Here is a 21,398-nt window from a genome sequence, read left to right as displayed (position 1 = left end):
CCAAGACCTCAGAAAAGATCAAGCGCTACTTCTGGTGGCCGTCTTGGAAAAAAGATATCAGAGACTTTATAATGTCCTGTGGAGTATGCGCCCAAAACAAGAGTCAAAAGGAAAGACCAGCAGGCCTCTTACGCCCTATTGACATCCCACCTCGCCCTTGGCATACGCTTTCTATGGACTTCATCACCGATCTACCTCCATGCTCCGGATATAATACGATTCTAGTAATCGTGGACTTATTCTCCAAGATGGCGCATTTCATTCCGCTCAAAGGCTTGCCAACAGCAGCAACTCTGGCCCCAGAATTTCTCGAAAACATCGTCCGACTGCACGGTTTTCCTTCGGTTCTAATTTCGGATCGAGGTAGTCAATTTATTTCTCATTTTTGGCGAAGTTGCTGTCGTTCGGCTCAAATTGATGTGAGACTATCGACCAGTCACCACCCTCAGACCGACGGACAAAACGAGAGGACCAATCAAACTCTGGAACAGTATTTACACTGCATGCTGCAACAAACTGAAAAAACTTGGAATGACATCCTTTGGATAGCCGAATATGCCTACAATAACTCTGTCCATTCGGGAACTGGGAAAACCCCGTTTTTTCTTTTGTACGGCAGTCACCCTCCAACCTCGGAGTTGGATCCCCTCCAAGATCTTGAAACACCAGCAGTAGACTACCTGCATTCTACAATCACCCAAGCCTTTAAGGAAGCTGTTTCTCACCTTCAAAGGGCTAAAGAACAATACAAGTAAGGAGCAGATCAACATCGGAAGGAAGCCCCTCAATATCAAGTAGGGGATCAAGTCTGGTTATCCACCAAATATCTACCTCTAAAAGGGCCACGCACATTCAACCCAAGATACCTTGGTCCCTATTCCATCACTACCATAGTAAACCCAGTAGCGGTCAAGTTGGACTTGCCCCCGCACATGAAGATACATCCGGTCTTCCACGTCTCTCTATTAAAACCCGTGCAACCTCAAACCCGACTAACTAAATCTCCAAAACCTATCCTAGTTGATGGAGAACTCGAGTTTGAAGTCAAAAGCATTCTGGACTCCAAGATCTCCAAATCTAAATTATTTTACCTAATTGACTGGAAAGACTACGGCCCCCAAGAGAGATCCTGGGAACCTGCTGAATATGTCCACGCTCCTCGCCTAATCAAAAGATTTCACTGAACATTTCCTGACAAGCCAAAACCCCCGGAGAAGCCCGGTTTGGGAGGGGCCTTGAGGGGGGGTACTGTCATGATCTCTGCTTCCATAAGGTCAGGGTTTTCCCAACTCCCTTGGAAGCAGATCCATAACCCAGGTTCCGAGTGCCAACCAGTCCCAATTGGGACCTTTTGGACCCAGTCCTGGCGCCAGTGGCACCAGGCTCATAAATATGCCCAGTCCCAGCGCTGGAAGCGCCGGGCTCATAATGCTTGGGTGGACTTACCTGCAGCAGACCATGCTGCTTACTTGCCTGCCAGTTGAGCCTCTGATCCTCTTCTGTTTGGAACTACTTTTCCTGTTGGGTGGGGCAGGAGCCACTCCCTAGGTTCAGAACACTGGAACTCTTCTGGAAAGCAGGAACTCTTTTCTTACCTAGGCGTGGCTGTGGAAGGAGACACCTAAGCACTACAGGAGGCTATTTAAACCACACCCGATGGATGAATCTTGCTTTGTGTTATTCTGCATCCTCTGCAGCAGAACGCTCATCGTGTCTTCTGCATCTGATCCTGGGCCTAAGGAAAAAGGCTTACCATCCCGAATCCAGTCTTCAGCAACACCTATAAAGACAAGAAAGAACAGGTTAGCATTACGGTCTTCAGTGACAGCTCTTCACTTACCTGGTCCATCGGCTGTCACCAACGCCTCGCGCTGCATTCCGACATCTGAAATACAAAGGCTTACCTACTCTTTGTGCGCTCCGGAGGTCTTCACACTGCATTCCGGCATCTGAAAGACAAAAGCTTACCAACTCTTCGCAGGCTCCGGAGGCCTTCGGCGCTGCATCCCGCATCTGAAAGACAAAACAAGGTGCGTTTAAAGACATTGGGGAACTTTAATACTCACGTGCCATTACTCCTTTCCACATCTAACCCAGTGGGTATTCCGGCACCCTGCAGCCGCTCCGAACTTGTACCTGCAAAATAAAAAGACAGTTAGAGCGCATCGTGAAGCAGGCAACAAGCGCTTACTTACGTGCTTCCAGGCGCTTCTATTCATCACACGGGCTCCATCTTCAACTCACTTCAGCCCATCATCCACCATCGCCGGAACCCTGCAAAACAAGAGACATCATTACTAAAGACTTTAAAGACATTAGAATTACTCGAAACTTACCGTTCGTGCAGTAAACGACGGACAGCAGTCCTTTGAAGTCAAGAGGCCTGCTCCCCTTATCCAGTGAAGAAACTGGTTACAGCACCCTGCCCCGAGGCAGATGGAGAGCACGGCGTTCACTTACCTAAGACATCTTACCCTTCGAGTCAGACATACAGTGCCCAGAGGTCCAGCCCAAAGAGCCAGCCGTGTGTTACACATCACCTTTGAAGATACGGTATACGCCCAGTCAAGACCGGCGCCTCTACGGGAATCAGGTGAGCGTTACAGGTACGGTTCAAATCCAGTTGTTCATTCTGTCCGACCGCGGTGAAAGTGTTTTAAATCTTTCGCCTCTCCGAAGGCTTGTCCTTCTCTACTCTTTTGAATAACTTTTCCTCTGACCAACTTCGTTTTGAACTCTTGGCAAAGACTTAACCGCAAACTACTCTGAACTGTGTGATCCTCTGCAACGACTCTGAACCATTAACATTGGCCCAGGCCTATTGATTTGAATCCTAGTTGTAGTAAGCCTTTTATAGATTTCCCTGCTTAACACCTGTTGGTGTTGTTGATTTTTGATAACCTTGTTCTTTCTCTCCCTTTTTAAATTGCTGGAGTGCCATTTTGCTCAGACTTCATTTTGAGCTTAACTTGTCCAGAATTGACTGTGTGTTGTGTAGTGTATTAAGATTGTGATTTTCTGCTGCTTTATATTAGTGAACTGTTTTAAAACTGAAGGTGTAAATAAATGTATATTCCTTTACTCAGAAACCTTGAGTCAGTGTTTGTTTGAACCATAGTAATTGCTGTCCTCTGTGTAACTTCTGATACTGCTCTCTTTACTCTTGAGACAAGTCTGGCTGTTCAGCCATCGCTACCACTTTACTGTGTAGTACAGGTTTGTACCAAAGGTGAATTTGTACTTACACTTGTAGTCTTAATTGTGTGTTGTGTTCCCAAAGGGTACTGCATATGATTCTGCCTAACAGTGAACCTCAACCACAGACAGTGATTGTCACATTTGTAGGGGTACTAAGTGGTAGATCCCGATCAAACACCCCCTCAGAGTAGTGGGTTGTGTGGTAGGTACACATATTGTCACCCCTCTCGCCTCCCTTATCCACAATCAGTAATATTGTACAATTGTATGTCAATACACCTACCATGTGGATATAACAATGTAGGATAGTAAGAAGGGGTTGATCATGGTAGCAGTCCACCAGTTCCAGGTAGTGTAACACACCCACTCCGAATGGAACAAGGGCACAACAATGCAACAAACTACACCCGGGTGGATCAAGGTTGCTACTAACATGAGAAGGAGAGGACACAATCCAAGGAAAGACCTTGGAGAAGTGTTACGCTCACCTGGCTCCCACTGGGGCGTCAGTCGGACCCGGACAGCTGCGGTCTCCACCAACTGATGCGTAGTGCAGCGATGACTTACTGGATCTGCCCTCCTAATCTTGTCTGCTTAACCCGTAGAAAAATTCTCCTGCATGTGGAGAGATGGATTTAGCCACGTGTGGATTCAAGTGATGGCACCCCCACAGTCCTCCCCAACTAATCACCTCCGAAATGCCCTCACAGCAATCTCACCTTATATTCTTGAAAGATGAGCTCTCCATCCTGTGTGGATTTGCAGGGGCGCGTCAATTCCAGTTACCTCACTGGTTTGAAGGCTCAGGAGAGTTCCGGAGAGTATTGACTCTGAGGTTCCTGGTGAGGACAGTGAGTATTAAGTTCATAGAGTTCAATATGTCCGATGTTCACTCTTGTTCCCCCCTTCCTTTCTTGTCTTGCAGCTGGCTCGTGAAAAGATGCTCTTGTGGCAGCTGGTGGCGCTCAGGTAAGAGTCTGTATTACCCAGCGCTGTCCGGTAAATGTTGCACGAGGAAAACGTGTTGTTTTGTCTCTCTTTACAGATGCGGCACGTGAAAATATGGAGAGTCACAAAAGGATGCCTCTGGTGGTAAATCAGGTAAGTCTATGGTGGTAAGAATTATATTTGTTGGTTCCCTCCGCTCACCTTGTGGCTTTCTTTTGTCTCCTAGGTGCCGAAGTTCGGCGAAGAAATAATGGAGGCAGCGCCGACCCGAAGGATGCTGTGAAGACTGTGAGTATGGTGCGGCGCTGCAGCTGGAGGTGCGGCGCGTGCAGAAATGATGTTCTTTACAGGTCCGGAGACAAGATGGATCCAGAATCAGGTGTGGAATAGAAATAAGTTTGTTTTCTAACCTTGTCCCTTTCTTTCCTCTTTGTTTTAGGAGCTCCGGATTCGAGGCGGGCGTAGCAGAAGACTGGATGCAGGCTGCAGGCACCGTGAGTGTTACGCTGCTGGATGCACAATAACGCGAAGCGTGTGTTGCTGGTCGGGTGTGGTTTAAATAGCCTCAAAAGTAGTCCCAGGTAAGAAGTCCCTAGAACCACACCCGAGTAAAAAATAGTCCCTGTAGAAAAATAGTCCCTTTCAGGCTTCATGTTGGATTGGAGTCATTTGCAGCATGGTCTGCCTGAGGTAGATAATGATGTGCCAGGACTGATTCCTACTATGAGCCTGGCGCCTATGGCGCCAGGAATGAACCCACATAGCCCCTAGCCGGGGCTGCTGAGGTTTTACTAAATGTCTAGATGCCTGCTCCCGGGGATGATGGACTTGGTCAGGATACCTGGGGGTAGGCATCATGACAAGAAGGTGATTGACACAAGTTCTTGAATGTTCCTTCACAGTTCACAGCATGTAGAGTACAATTCCCACAAATTGTAATCCAAGTCGTAGGCAGAAGCAGGTCATAAGAGAAACTGCGGCAGAAGCTGTGAAAGCAACATAGGGGAGTCAGAACCAGGAACGAATGAGGTGGGTAGGGCCAGGAGATTAAACACAGGAGAGGGGAATACGGACAAACAGGATACATAAATATCGAGCAACCCGTTCCTCAGAATTGTAATGAACCAGCGATGATTCCCCCAAAAACCTGTTCTGGGACCCTTCTTATGTGGCTAAGGAAAGGCAGACACTTTCTGATCTTGACCCTGAGGTGGTGCTTTGTGGGGGGCAGCAGGTCAGAAGGAATGGGAAAACACCCTTTGCAACTTCCCCTGAGACCTCAACTTTCTAATAGCCTATTGTAAAATAGAAAAAGCTAGTAGAGCTGATTTTTACATTATGGACTCCAAGTCTCATAATCCCCAAAGTACTGGAACGAAAAAGAGGGCTGAAGATGAACAAAACTGCAAAGTGCAGCTTGTTAATACAAATAACCCATACATGAGGGAGATTGGGAGGCTTAAAAGGCCCCCTCAGGTGCAGGTCGTTAGAAAGAAGAAGGAGCAGAGCAGTACTCGTAGGTGGAGGAGTTGTGAACTCTCCACGTTGCTGCAGAACCAGAATCTGGAGGAGGAAGAAGATGCTGGAACCACTGTCGAGTGGCAAGCAGTTGCCGTTCCTGAGAGGGCCTTTACCTCCAAAAGCCTAAATTGTAGAATTCGTGCAGCAGGAAGTGTCAGAGATGGACTCTGTCCTCTTGGAGACCTGAATTGCAGAGGCTGCGCAGTGAGAAGTGAACGTTTGGAAATATTTCCCCATAGCAAGGCCCTCTCCAGTGGAAGCTAGCACCAGAGAGCCTTTGGAGCAGAGGAAGCTATGTGTGTGAGTGGCGCGGGCCGAAGAAGACTGAAAGCAGCTGGTAGCAGGACCACGTGAAGCAGCTGAGGCAGAGGATCTGGAAGAAGCGAGGGGAAGGACACTCACACCAGACCCGGTAATTTTACTAAGATATTGTGATGCCGGATTGCTTTGTAACCGCCCGCTTGCTCAGACAGGAATTTTAATGCAGGAAACAAAACACGCAGCAGGAAATACAAGAAGAAAAATTATTTTGAATACTGAACTGACAGAAAGCAGATAAATCAGTATTTTGTAAACCAAACTGACTTTAAAAGAAGCAAGTGGAATAACAAGAGCTTGATTATCAGACCAAAGAGGTGCGATCATATGCATGCCAGTATATTTGAAAGCCGGCAACAAGATGGTGCAATCATTCAAGAACCCAATATAAACACTCATTGCCAAAGTCAAGAGGGGGCAAATGAGAATCCAAATGTTTTAAAAACGTATTGCCCATATTTGAAGAAGTGTATAAAAGGAACTGGTTTAAACCCACATTGGCAAAGCAAAAGAAGTGTCAGAGAGAGATATTTGGTTGATGAAGAAGTGGGGAAACAAAAGTGGCAAGAAGGCTGCCCTTCCGGTGAAGGATATTTAGAAGGAGTGGAGTATAACTTGCAGAGTATGTGGAAATCACAAGTGTATAATAAATATCACAAATGCGAATCTTGTTTTCGCTGAAGAAATTCTTAAACGTGATGTTGTGAAGCAAGAGACATTGCTCAGTTGTTGTAAATTGATCTTTACCCCAGAGGTACTAGGAGCGCAGAGTTTGTTCCGGCCTGGCAGGAGAGTACACCAGGTCAGAGGTTGGGGTAACCCTTTATTCTGTTCTGGCAAGAGAATATACCAGAATAGAGAACTTTGAAATAGTAGGCCTGGTAACGGAGTAGACCTGGTGGAAGTTGAAGTACTGTGAAGTGGTGTTGAAAAGTTGTGAAGAAGAAGTGTTAGAACCACTACTTTGGTTTGGTGAAATATTACAGAATCATCCTGACAAACTATCATTGCTGAAGCAAGTGTCATATAAACTGCTGCAGAAGTGTTTCACATTTTCAAAACAAATACGTTGTTGCAGAATAATCCTGACAAAGACAATTTATGTTAATTCTGATGAACTAAGGAAATGTTTGTGGTTTATGCGAAGAAGATTGCTTGAGTGCTTAATTTCACAAGTGGAAGAGAAAGAAACTTTGTTGAACAATTCTGAAGCGTTGGAACTTTTGTTGCCAAGTTGGAATCAAAAAGAACTGTGTTGGAACTGTGTTACAAGACAGGATTTCCTTATTCATTTGGAACTGTTACACCAAAATCCTGCTTGAATCTGGGGAAGAGGGTTTTGCCCAGGTTATAAGTGGAGAGTTATCATGCTGTGAATTTAACTGTTATATTTGTTGCTTTTGAACTGCCTTATATTACCATGTTGAGTTGTTGTATGTATTGTGAGGGACACAAACCTTTTGCTGTAATGTTTCCTTTAGTTTGTTTTAAGCAGTGGAATGCTCATCGGAGTAGGGATAGTGACGTGTTTATCCAACCTTTTGAGTTAATTAAATGGCATCTTTTGAAAAACCTTCACAAAGTTGTCGGCCTCACATTTCTGACCCTTCAAAGACACTGGTTACTTTTCTTGTCTGGTGATCCATAGTGGCTGAGCGATGCAGCGTGGACTTCTGGTTGACCTCAAAGCATTGCATAGTATGCATCCGTAGTGATTCACATTTGCTGCTGGGAACAGTAGTACGATCGGTCAACCACAAGGGAAGCTGCCAGTCCTTTGTTCACTCAGAGGCAAAACTGGACACTGATACAAAAGCTTTGACAACTCTAGAAGTCACAGGAAACCATTTGCTAATAAAATGACAATGACGTTAGATGGTTTTGGCAGGGTATAACTGTATATTCTCATATGCCACTATATGAAACCAGATATAACTTTTTATTTATATTTACCACAACTGATTGTGCGGTTAAGAAAAAGACAAGGACATAGACTACCCCACCTGTCTACCACTGGCCGGCGGTAGATGCAACACACATTTAACACATCGTGACTTACGACGGGTACATATGAGAACAGCACCCAATTTGCATGTAACACATCAACAAATTTTATTTTTTCATGTGATTTAAAAGTAGCCTCACAGGGCTAACGCTGTAACTTTATGTTACTTCAAGGGAGCCATATTTTAAGGCATCTTCAAAACAAATACAAGAACTGTTTGCATTTGCATTCGATTCTTGACAGTGTGGGTTAGTATACACAGTGACTTAGAATGAGGTCATGGTGACCAAACATCTATCTAGTCGACACTGGATGGTGTGTCTGGCACATAGTAAAAGGTTGTTGTACTATTGACGTCTTCAGGACTGGTGACGTTGTCTGAGTAGTGTCATTGATGTTTCCCTTGAGTGGAACATCTAAAAGTAAGGAAATTAAAGTTAAAAAATGGGTGTGTCTCTACAGGGATATTTGCTGCCTGTAAAATGTGTTGCAACATATCCTACTTGGGCCTTTACTTCACAGTGTGGCAGGTGTGGACAAAAGTTTCCAAATCTTCAAAAGAGGTGCCTTCTGTGCGTCTTTGAAAATGGGATCCTGGGAACTAGGGTCTTTTTTTCAGCAGATTTATCTTACAGGGCCTGAGGTGAAGCATGAACCAATACTCTGACTCAAGGAAGAGGTGCCCGAGACAGCTCTGACTGCTATTATTCCAGAGGCAGTTAACAAGTGAAGGAGGAAGACTGCTTCAAGCGTTCATGGCATCCCCAGCGGCACACCTAATGCTTCTCTGGACCGAGCCCTTTCAGAGGGCACCAAATCTGAGCAGACTGTGGCAAGACCATGTTGTTCTGATGTCTGCGACTTGCTCTAAGCTGCAGTAGAACCAGCGAAGGGCCAATGTACACAGGGTTTCTCTGCAGGAGGAAGGGGGAGCGGAATCTGCATCGCACACAGAGACTCAGGGGCTAGATAGGTCCAGGCAAAAACCAAAGCTCTCGCCAGATGAGTCGAGCCTGAAGTGAATTCCACCTAAATGTTTTCTACACTGAGTGATTGTGAAGGTGCACAGCCACTGACTGTGAGGGAGCGACAGTTCAGATCTACAGAGTGTACAGCCTTCATGCTTGACAGCTCCCCAATACTCTGATTTATTGCCTGGGACCTTGCAGCCTCAGCAAGCAGAATGGACCAGTCACCAGACCATGCGCCTCCTAAGGAGTCCTACGATGTGGATAGCACTGTAGCAGAAAAGGGACCCATAGAGAAATAACTGCTGCTTGGTACTAATTAAGCACCCCAATAGGAGGAGCATTTCTCTGAGGACAACATCACTGATACCCAATCTGTTTTAGTCCCATACGAGAAGGACGAGATGCCTACAACATGGCTGGTGACCTGGAACAAAGCCTGATGAGACCAGAGCAAAGGTTGGACACCTTGGGAGTCAACCATCTTTTATTGAGAATTGTGTGACCCAGAGCACCCCCTGCCAGTATTACTGCACATGGACTGACAGTCCATTATAGGTGTGCTTCCTCAACTCTGTGCTCTGGAGTCAGGCCCATGAACTGGGTCAGCTAGTGGGCTGGTCAACAAGAAGCCTTTCACCCCAAACCCAACTGCACGACTGCCATACAGAAGGTTGTGGGGGATTTTGCTTGCTAGCTATGCCTTGTAGCAATCAGTAAGTGTGCAAAGCTGTAGAAGAGGTCTCATTGGATAGGCGCAAGTGGGGCTGAAAGATTGGTTTGGCAGGGGCATGCTCATTTTAGATGCCGACTTTACGAACCAACCCCATCTCTGTGCAGAAGATTAATGAATAGTGCACGATTTGTAACTTACTGGCGGGACCCATGTGAACACTGCTAAATTAGGAACCATGTACTTATCAAAGTGAGCACACTCATAATTCTCACGTAATTTATCAAATATATCTGTAGATGAGTGAGGTTGATGCTGTGCAAACATCCTGAAAGAAAATTAATATAAATAAATACTTGAATTTCCTTTGTTTTGGTCGAGTAAACCCTTAACTAAGCATATTGTATGCTACTGATGAAATCCCCAAAGCACATGACTAGGGCTTTACATTCTTATAGGCTGCATTTTAGAGGCCCTTCATAGCTCACATTGATGCCAGTGTGCAGGGTGAGCATATACAAAACAGAGAGATAGCGAGAAAGGGGCACAGCATTTTTCCAGGCATTCGTGTGATGTAGGCCTGAAAAACATCATAACTTGTTACCACTGATTAAAAAAGGGGACTCACCAATACACAATCCTAACGTAGAGTGCCTGAACTGCACAGACATGTGTACACTGCACATGGAATTTGCCACCAAATCCAGGAAACCTAAAGTTCCAAGGTGTGTGTCTGTGAGGGATGGTTAGTGGACGGCAACGCTAGTGCTTGTGAACACCCAGCAATTCTTATAACTCTCACCTTACATGGGTCATCATAAACTTCCCCCACACTTTCTGCGAACCTAATGCACACCACAGAGCTGTAGGTGTAAATTGTGATCAAAAGTGCTCCGCTTGCAGTGAAATTGTCATCAGATCCGTAGGACACGCATGACACTACTCAGGGAAATACATATTTTCTGCCAAGATGAAAAAGGAATTAAAACTTTGTAATTTTCATATTCCATTTTTCTACGCTTCATTCTTTTTTTACTGCCTGTGCTGCCTACACTTTTCAGGTTTTCAGCAATAAGAGTATATTCTTTAAAAACACACACGTTCTCACGTTGAACATGTTTTTTGTGAATACCATGACCAGTCACAATTTATCACTACACATAGATTTGACATACGCTTGGCATAGATTGCATGTATAAGCCATTCCTTAGTACATCCGTCCCACAAAGACCAGGAAAGAAGCAAAGAGCAGGAAATGAACCAGAGAGTAACACGTACCCTAGATATAGAGGAAGTGTCGGGGTCTGAAGGCTGCTGAGAAAAGGCTCACCTTGGAGATTCCAGGCCAGAAAGGCTGACTCTGCTAGGTCAGGCTTTTGTGACGTATCCTTGCCAGGTTCCATTTTGGGGACACCCACCCCCACTGCATGGAACCCACCCCTTTCCCTCTTCCCCCGCCCCTTGACCCCACTTAATTGCTGAGTTCCAGTTCACTCTTCTACATCCTCTCTAGGCCGTGCCCCCTCCAGACCTACCTACTGGAGGCGGCCTTATAGCCCTTCAAACTTAGGCCTTTAGGAGGTGCGGCGTACAGACGCAAACAATAGAAGACTTTTACCTGTTCAACTTACCAACTATTATGTGTTATGTACAGGCAATCATGAACAGAGGCACCTTGCAGCAAGGTTTTTATGTGAATTTCACTTACTAGGAACCACATGGGGGCAGCTTGTCATATAATAAGATCTCTGACTCCTCCTACTCTGTTTACAAGAGCAGAGACAAGCAGCATAGAGCAGAGCAGATGTTAATAGGTTACCTGTATCCCTATGGAGGAACGCCGCTTCTTCAGGAATTCCTCTGTCCTTGTCGCCAAAACTGCCTTGTCGCTGGTGCTGCGAACTGAGCTGCTCTGGCTCTCAGATGCATGCCGCTGCGCCGCCGCAGTCTCCAGGGCCAGGTTCATTGCTTTGTTACTGTCCAGGCTATCTGTCGAGTTGTACAGTCCTCGCCCATCATGGGGCCACGGGGAAATCCTCTGAGTCCTGCTGTCGTGGTAAGCATCCTGAGTGGACTCTGTGCTGCTCTGTGCCGTCACTGAGATCAGTGGCTTCGACGTTGTGCGCGGAGGGACCGGAGGTGGTGTTTTTTTGTAACTTGTATAAGTTACTGCTGTAAAGGGAAATAAAAAGAAAAGATATATTTACTTCACACACACACACACACGGATGGAGTGCACTAACAACATTATAGTCCATCTCAGGTATTCTGACTGTTAATTCCCGCCCCATCTTTACAGGTCATCACTGCCTCAGAGGTGTGCTATAATGCTATATTTGTATCTTGGTAACTGTGCGGGTAGGATACCTATTGGTCACATTCAGAAACTTAGGCTGCTTTACATTTCATAGTTATTTTTATGCTGTTTGTTCAAAAGATAAACATTAAGAACCTGATTCATGGAATTATCTGCATGGAAAATCGGGACTTTGTGGGTCAAACTGCATGCAAAATCCCATTTGTCGAGTCATGGAATCGACTGCGTGCCACTTTTTCCTACTTTGCAGGGACTTTGCACAGGCTCGGCACGCCTCTGCGAGTGGGCAAGTCCCTTGCGCGAGACACACGCAGAGCGTGGGCGTGGCTTTTGCAGAGGGTAGGGAAGTGGGCAGAATTTGGAAAATGAGGAACAAGGGAAAATGTGGGCATTACGAGGGACAGCATGCGGTCCATTGCATGCCCACTATTGGGCAGAATGATCCGGATCTGACCGTGCAACCTCTTGGCATGGAAATGGCCACACAAAGCCTTCATACTATCCGCCAGACGAAGGCAGGCATAATGACACTTGGACATAGGATATACCGTGCAGAGGTAAGATCGGGTGTCAGATTTAGGGGTGCATGTATGCAGCATGTGTTCCAATCTGACTAAGGAGTGTGCATATGCAGTCTAACGGGGTGCAGGAACGGTTTATCGGAGTTTGCATGCAGATTTTACAAGTTTACCCGAGTTATGATTAATCATACGCATGTTGTCGGGGGGCCGGTAACAGTTACGGGGGACCTCACACAGGGTCTCCGAGATGCAGGCCTGTTTACGGGGACCCCACACACTGTTTTGAGGGTGCATGTATTCACGCCCGGGAGCACGCAAAGGTAGCTGCTCAGGATGTTTTTGCTTTGCGTGGGTTGTGTCAAGGGCGTTCAGGCCGTGACTTTTGTATACAGTTACTTTGCATGAACAATTCCATGAAGACGCAGAGCGTGCAGGACATTTTTTTCACACAGAGGTGTTCTCTGTGCACAGGCTTTGTGGTATTTCTGCACACTTTTCCATGAATCGGGGCCCAAAACCTGTATATTTTAAGAACCATATCTCATGTGACAAGCTGACTGCTTTTGGACTTTTTGATTGGATTCATGATCAGGGATAAAGGGTGGAGGGGATAATCACAAGGGATCACTGACAGTGGGTGAAAAGTAAAACATGTACATTCTCCCTCCCACAGTCCAAGGCCGCACAGGAAAATATGCTGTTCCAGCAAAAGTCAAGTAATGCAGCATGACAAAACTCTCACTAGATTTGTTAGACATACAACAATCCACAGATTAATTTATGAATTGTTTTCTGACTTACTGCTAAGTTTCCTGCATGGCATGCTAGTAAGTTAAACTAACATCTGAAACTGTCTCAGTAACTATGCAGGTATATAGAGGGCCCTCAGCTTCACTTGGAGGTAAAGCTTGGGGATTGGATGAAGAGGAATACACTTGCATTGAAAGGCGTCAATACAGGACGTTTGCCGACTGTTGAACCTTCTTTTTGGTTTATTTTCGGAACGATTGACCTCGGAAGGAAACCGTGTGTCTGTTTTGTAGTTCAAATTGTTCCTGGTCCCATGGGTATTTGTTTCCAGTATTTGCACATAACGTTTTTTTATAAACAAGGGCACATACACTCTAAGCCATGCTTTATAAATGAGTATTTACAAGAGATCAGTGATAAAGCACCATAGATGTCACAAATGAATAGGAAAAAACTTGAGTTTTAATTCAGGACAGAGCATAGGTTAGAACGTAGGCAGGGTCCACTAACGGGCTTCCCTAACTTGTCTTCAGTGGGCTCTACCCGTCCTAATGGGGGCATCAAAGGTTTGACAACTAGTGATCGGTAACACCTACTATCTAATGTTAGCTATCGGGGAAGGGTTCCTAAAGGAAAAATGTCTTATCCATCTAGCTCCCTCTGGGGATTACTCAAAGGTGCCCTGAACTAACATTGTCATCTGCATTTCTTAATAGGAACTGATGGTTTTGGGGGGTGCCATTGTCAAACACTCTGGTCCAGCCTCTCCATCAGTTACACACTTTCTCACCTCTCCCTGATTTTACTATTCCCTTGATTCTACTCTCTCTCTCTCTCTTATGGTACTGTCCTGTCTCACTTCCCCACATTTTATTAACACTACCTCCGTCTTCTGTCCCTTCGATGCTCACACTCTCTCTTCTTTTCCCCCTCCTCCTCTCTCCTTATAATTCTCCACACCCTCTTCTGACTGCTCTCCTCACCTTTCTCCTTACCCCTCTCGTCTTCACACTTCTCTCCTCACCTACACACAATCCCCTATCTATGTCTCTTTGACCTAGTTTTACCACACTTTCTCCAACTATCTCTTCTAACTGCACCCCTTTCTGTTTCCTCTGCTCCCACTACTGCCTTTCTCCACCCTTTCTAACCATACACTCTCTCGCTCACTCCCACTCTCTCGCTAATCACCGTCTTCATGTCCCCTCTCTCTTTCTCGCTTACCTATTACACCACCCCTTTCTCACACTCCACTAGAAATAACTGATACCACTCTCTCTCACAAATATCTCACATGCACTCTGCTCCAACTCTGCCACACACTCTTCAGCAGTCCGCTCTTCTGTCCATCCTCTGCTTGGTCTCTCGAGCCACCGCCACACCTCCTTACCTCACCCCCACAATCTACACTCTGCCTTTCATTCAGTCCTCTTATATACTGTGTGTTTTGTGGCATACCGGAAGAAGGACTCAGACCAGGAGACAGGCTTTTACTAGAGTTTTATTTAAATTAGAGAAAATGCCTTCATGACCCTGTTGCTAATAGGGAAGGTCCTTACCTTCTAAACTCAACTAAGGGTACTTGGCAATATTAGTCAAATTAATAAAGCTTGTCCTTTGTCCAAATCCTAACCTCTAAACTGGCCCTACCACTTACAAACACAACCAAAAAGGGAAAACAGGAACTATAGGTTGCCTTCAGTGTTCTTCACTCTGCTGTCTCCCAGTGTTCCCAGGAATCTCTCCTACCACAAAGATTTAATGGAAGCAGGTCACCAGAATTCATCAGTTCCTGTCAATCTTATCAAATTTCCAAATAAAGAAAAGTTTTCTTTGCAAGTATATAACAGTAACTCTCAAGTTCCAAAAAGGTCAATTCTCTTAGTGGTCATATATGAAGGGAGATCTTTCTAATCTTCCTTCACCAACTATGCGTGTCTCTCCCCATGAGATTCCAGTCTTCCTTGATTCTGATTTCCTCTTGGGATGATTCCTTACTTGTTTTACAGGGCCCTCCTGGCACTCTTGGTTCCCTTGTTCCTAATGTCTAACTTGATTCATAGGGGTATGTGTATCCCCTCCTAATTTATCTTTCTCTTGGGTTTGGTGTGTGGCTTTGAGCCATTTGGTGCACTTGGACTGTAGGGTTCCCATAGCCACTCATAGAATGTATGTCCATCTCCCTCTCTAGACCTCGTAGGGATCAAGATGCTTTGTTCCTTCTCCCATTCTTACAGTTTTGTCTCTGTGTCCCCTTCTTCTGCAAGCAACCCACATACCTTCTGCATTGCAGGTCCCACTCCAGCGAGATGGCTTTGACTCAGTGTTGCTGGTGTTCTCCCCAGCTCCTGGGTGTCCTCTCCTGAAGACAAGCGGGGTGTTTCTTTGTATGCCGCTATGTTGCTCTCTCCCATGTTCTGAGTAGTGAACATAGGACTCATTCCTGCACACCACCTCCTTCGCATGGTCACACCTTCACTCAGGGTTGGCTTGACGCAGCCCTGTGCCTCATCAGTTATGTTCCTCATTCTCTCAGGTTTCTTTCCTGGTTACTCCACTGATCTCCCTCAGTCCTCCTTCCAGGCCCTTCTCAGCGCCACAGCCGGTTCCACTCAGCAGCGTGGCTCCTGATGATGTCCATAGGTCGGAGGTGCACCTCTGCATATCGATTCTCCTCTTCAATTCAAGAGGGAAATTTGGAGTTCTACAGCTGACAGCCAGATCCACTTCTGGTATTCCCGTAAATGCAGACAATGGAGGTCATTACCGCAGCAATGTTACCGCCACCTTTTCTGGAATGGCTCACTCTGTCACTGCCAGTGAAGGGCTGTGAACCACTGCCAGGCCTGACCTGCCGGTAGTTCAGGCCTCTACCGGCATATAATTTACTGAAGCACTGGCATCATTAACAAAGGTGCAGCTGCTTCATTGGTTCCCATTCCCATGGAGTAGCACTCCATTGGAATGGGAACTTACTGTTCTGCCACTGCCCGTAATATCCTGGCATTACCGGAATATCAGGCGGCAGAAATGGTAAGCCGAGGTTGCCGGTGGGCCGCCGGTACTACCGGCGGCCCACCGGCAACCTCGTAATGCAGCGCATTGTCTCAGTTGTAGGGAGTTCATTACTGGAATGGGAGTCCCTGTCCCCAGGTAGGGAGTCACTCCCAGTGAGGTCATGCTTTCACAAACCCCTAGGCAGGGTTTTGCTTAGCAAGCCCAACCCCCTAACCTGAAAAGGGGGTGGCTCCCCACAAGGAAGAAGGGACGAAACCTCCAGATTCATCACAGTTTCTGGTGTCTAATCTTTATCCCCACTTCAGTGGCTCTAGCGCTTGCCTGACCCTAGGGACCAATCCATACCTGGCTTTTACCGAGGGGCTGGTTTACATGGGTGAAAAGCTTTAAAAAACCTCTAAGCCCCCACCCCTTTTCCAGCATGCTTTTGTTTGCAGTGTCATATGGCATTGTAGCAGTCAGGTGATCAGGCTGTTCAATTTCCTAGTGACTTCCTTCCTGAGCTGGTGAGATTTCTTTCAAATACTGTTTGGTAGGATCTCTGTGTGTAGCCTGTTGCCCTGCAATCTATTCCCAGTCCCAGATAACTTTCTACCTCCCCACCAATTGTCTGGGGTCCACAACGGGTTGGTACGTTAGGGGTTTGGTGTTTTATCTCTGTCTGACCAGAGAAATTTAAGTCCATTCCATTCTTGTTCTCGACTCCATTACGTTGGTTCCAGTCTGGGTGTTATTGAGTGCTCCCAGGTGCATTGAGGGAGTGGTTGTCCTGAAACATAAAAGAGAGAACTGTGGCAAGAAAATGTACTGGGAAGCATTGGGTGAATGAAAGTGACAGCAGCATTAACACACTTGGCACGGGAGGAGAGGTCAAGGAATGGGACCACCTCCACAATGCTCCCTTCCCACCTCTGAGGGAGGGCTTGCTCGCGTACATCCTATTATGGCTCCTGCCCCAAGCGGGGGCCATCCCTGACTTTCCTGACAGGGTCAAGTCCCTGATGGTGTCAAACCTCTAAAACTCTTTTGAAGATTTAGTGAACTAGAAGAAGCGAACACAGAGAAAGAAAGCAAGACAGATGGGACAAGTGTATAGAAAGAGAAAGAAGGAAAGTATGGTCAGACTGGCCTATAGGACATAGGGCAATGCTTGAAGTAACGTCCCAGATTTCTAAGGTGGCCCAGTTTTTTTCCATCATAGTGGACCAGTTATCTGGGCAAAGTGGGCCAGTCTGAGGAGTTACTTAATGTGCAGCTGGTAGTTATGACTAATGCAACTGAACAAATATTGTATAAAAGCACTATTTGCAACATATTTTACCAAAATAATTCCCTTTGGGTACTACTGAAACAGCCTATCATGCAAGGAACACATTGCAATGTTTTGATTGTGGGCTAATTTTCATTGGTTGGAAGGGGGGTGGGCGTTGTTGGGGACTGGTTTGGAACCGGCCATTGATTGCTGGCAGAAGCCGGTCAAACCTCAGACGATCGAGTGAAGGGGGTAGGCAAAGGTGGCAGGTAAGTGTGGCATTTGCCATTACTTTTCAGGGGGTCTTCAACTGTCAGAGTCTCTGGAAAGAGGCCATTTAAGTTGATTGTATACATATCCTTTTTACAGTGGCTTGATTAAATATCCAAGCAGAATTTTCCAAAATCCTTAAAATAAATATACCAATCGAAGCATGCTCTGCTTGCCTAGGACTTTTGGATCTTCTCTTAAGACCTCTCTTTCCATTCCAAACTCCTTCTCCCTGACCCTTTCCTAGCTTTAGCTCTCAAAACAATAATGTGCAACCAAGTGGGAAGACTGCAACAAGAACTCTCTCCCTGCCAGGTGGGCCTGCTGGTGTGCTGGACTCATAGAGCTCCCAGTATGGTGTTATATTTGCAATTTCAAAGCACAGAGGTGTTATTTACCCACTGATTTATTGTGACGTGTTTCTGCAAAGTGCATAAGTGTAAATTGGTCGAGACTCATGCTACACAATTTGTCAAAACAACGCCCAGACCAAATCCCTCCAGTGTTGCATAATTGTATTTGGTGCTCAACAGACTATATGTGGATATGTGTAATTGTCTATATGTGTAATCCATGGAGCCTTTTGCAAAGCTTGGCAACCTCCATTCCAGTATCTTGCGCGTCAGTCAAGCAGAGTCTTGTCCTCATGACCCTTTTTTTTTTAAATGGACATCTTGTCTGGGCATCAATCTCTTTGGACCCTTGAGGCTGGAACACGCTTCCATCAGAGCTTTGGAAAATAAAAACGTGGGCTTTTTTGTATGAGTACTGGAGTAACATTATCTGACTGAGCAGTATCATTCATCCGCTAACAAGAAAACTATTGCTCTACAAGCTTACTATACATGTCTGAAAGACCACGTCAATTAAATAATTAAGGGCCTGTGCAGGAAACACTATGTTGATCAAACCAAGAGACAATTGAATGACGGACTTACAGAGCACAAAACCAATATCCGCACAAACAATATAACGCCTACTGTTGAGCAAGCTTTAATCAGAATAGCCACAATACATGCCAATAAAAAAGTGTGGTGCTAAAGGTCACACAAACATCCCAGACATTGGGATAGGTTTTTGTAGATGTTAAAATGAAACTTGAGCTGGGCCCTGACAAGAGTGACACACAAGTAAGTGGAAGCAAGTACAACTTTGATTGGTCGACACTTCTCTTCTCCTGTGTGATTGGATTGCATATCAGTCACTCATAGGCGACAGGGGACACATACGCTCTCAGAGAAGCCCTCTGTGCTCATTCTGAGGGGACCCACATAAGAGGAGCTGCAGCTGCGTTGGTCCTTCTTTCAGGGCTGGTTTCCTCTAATCTTCTTGCTTGGAGAATGGCTCAATGGGGATTGAGGGTTCTTCACATGTGGTGGGATGCCTGGCATAGTAAACACCTTGAGACTGTGTTCAGCCTTCATCTTCAGTGCCTATTGAAATGCAGGGATTGTCAGTGTGCAGGGTTGCATCTCCCTTCAGGGGTTGTTAGACTATGTTGTTCACTTGCACATCACAAGGAGAGGTCTAGTTGCCTAAAGGGAATTCCTTGCAGGAATTGGACATCTGCTCAAGGAGTTAGGATGATGTGACTATCACCTTGATAACCTTTTTTGTCATGGTTGCCAGGGGCATAAAGACAATCTAGACTTTCTTTATTTGAAAAGACTTTCAAGTTGTTTTCTTTCTGTCAGGAAGCAGCATTGATTTCGGATCTTTTGGCTCCTGCCATTTTCCCCTTCACAGTCCTTTTGTAGGTAAACTATAGGATTGCAAAGTCCAGGTCAAAAAAAACATTTTATTAGTAAACCTCTAATTATTTGGTCATCTTGCTCCTATTTCTGAAGTATGTCATCTAAAACAGACTAGTCATGGCATTTAGCAAATGTCAATGATATGGTCAGTTGACAACGCACGAAAAAACCCTTCTAACTGAAATGTAGGTGCAGAATAAGCAATTTCATCTAAGCCATATGGCATAGCACTACCCAGAAGCCATCCTTGAAGGTTCATCTCCAGTTCAGAGCCACTGAGTAGTGTATTGTGGGTATGCAAATCAGCTCAAATGCACGCAGTCTGCTGCAGCAAATAGTTTTGAGCTAATATGCATACCAACAATGCATTGCTCCATGGGTTTGGACTGGTGGAGGACTTCAAGGAATTACTACTGAGTAGTGTTGTGGCATTTGCTGATTGACATTGTTCCATTATCTAGTTAGCCTATTTGGATGGAGCTCAGAGGGAATATAGGCTCAGTGGCCAAGGCATTGCACCTGGAGAAAGTTGAGGGTGACCTTTGCCTTAGCACTGGAAGAATCGGTTGGCAATGGCTAGAATACATCACTTGGAGGAGTGTCTTAGATGGATTTAAGAGGGCAGGCAATGTATTGCACTTAGATGGATTTTGAGGGTGGACAATGTGTTGAGCTTAGATGGATTTAGAGGGTGGGTAATATGATGCGCTTAAATGGACTTTGAGGATGGGGAAAGTATTGCTCTTAAGTGAGCTCTAAGGGTGGGCAATGTGTTGCACTTAAATGGATCTGAGGGTGGGCAATGTGTCCTACCTAGAGAGATTTTGAGGGTGAGCAATGTGTTGCACTTGGATGGTTTCGAAGGAGAGAAATGTGTTGCGTTTGCATGGATTTTGATGGTGGGCAATGTCTTGCACTTATATGGATTTTGGGGTGGCTAATGTGTTGCACTTAGAAGAATTTGAAGAACAGCAAGGTCTTGCATTTTGATGAAATGTATGGCTAGCCTGCCTGAGACCACCTCTCTGCACCTTCCACTACATGTGCAATGCAACGACACTCTGCACAACACCTCAGTCATTAGAATGCAGCTATCCCTCATGTTAAAATTCGGTCTAGCTGCACACATAATGCTTCTCATGCTCTGCACAACCCCTCTGTCTCTAGAATGTGGCTATCACCACTATAAAATGTGATCTAGCTGCACACATAATGTGTCTCCAACCTCTCACACTTGGCACAACACCCCTGTCTTTAGAATGCGACTATCACCACTATAAAATTCAGTCTAGCTGCACACATAATGTGTCTCCAACCTCTCACACTTGGCACAACACCCCTGTCTTTAGAATGCGACTAACCCCCACAGTAAAATTCAGTCTAGCTGCACACATAATATCTTATGCGCATACTCTTCAGACTACCTCTCTGCACCCACCCGCATGCCTGCTCAACATGGGTGACTTACATGGACCTGGCCACCCCAACTACCTTCTTATTGGCTAAAATGCACACACGCATTCTGTAACTCACCGACACATGTCCCATACTTGGAATTCGGTCCCCAAGGGCATTCAACCTACAGCGTGTTGAGACATACCAATGGTGAAAGGCGCGATACAGATGCCCATTACATTACATGTGTGGCATATATGAAATGGCCTACTGTACACTCACACTTTAAATCAGTTACCATTAGCCAAACTCAACCCAACTCTTTTCCATATCATAGCTCAATGCTTGGAAGTTCTTCATTATTACCTTGTGTGTGCAGGGTTTAATCTCGTTCAAATGACACAGCAGGTTATGCAGTTACTGCTGCCAGCAGAATCCCACCATAACATAGACTATTGCAGCACCAGTCCACCCTGTCATCATTCCTGAT

At 45.6% G+C, this 21,398-nt stretch overlaps 1 protein-coding gene across 6 annotated transcripts in view; it reads right to left on the bottom strand.

The window, feature by feature from the left end:
• DLGAP2 (DLG associated protein 2) overlaps window positions 1–21,398 on the bottom strand; it is a 2,662,056-nt gene that overhangs the window by 506,813 nt on the left and 2,133,845 nt on the right. For all 6 annotated transcript variants that reach the window (XM_069606086.1, XM_069606087.1, XM_069606085.1 and 3 more), the window contains one exon: window positions 11,451–11,803. In XM_069606086.1, the coding sequence (XP_069462187.1) occupies window positions 11,451–11,803 (353 nt within the window). The remainder of the gene's footprint in view (window positions 1–11,450; window positions 11,804–21,398) is intronic.

The sequence above is a fragment of the Ambystoma mexicanum genome, chromosome 4p (genome assembly GCF_040938575.1).
Source record: "Ambystoma mexicanum isolate Mex_15411 chromosome 4p, UKY_AmexF1_1, whole genome shotgun sequence".
NCBI lineage: Eukaryota > Metazoa > Chordata > Amphibia > Caudata > Ambystomatidae > Ambystoma > Ambystoma mexicanum.
This window is presented reverse-complemented; position numbering and strand designations above follow the sequence as displayed.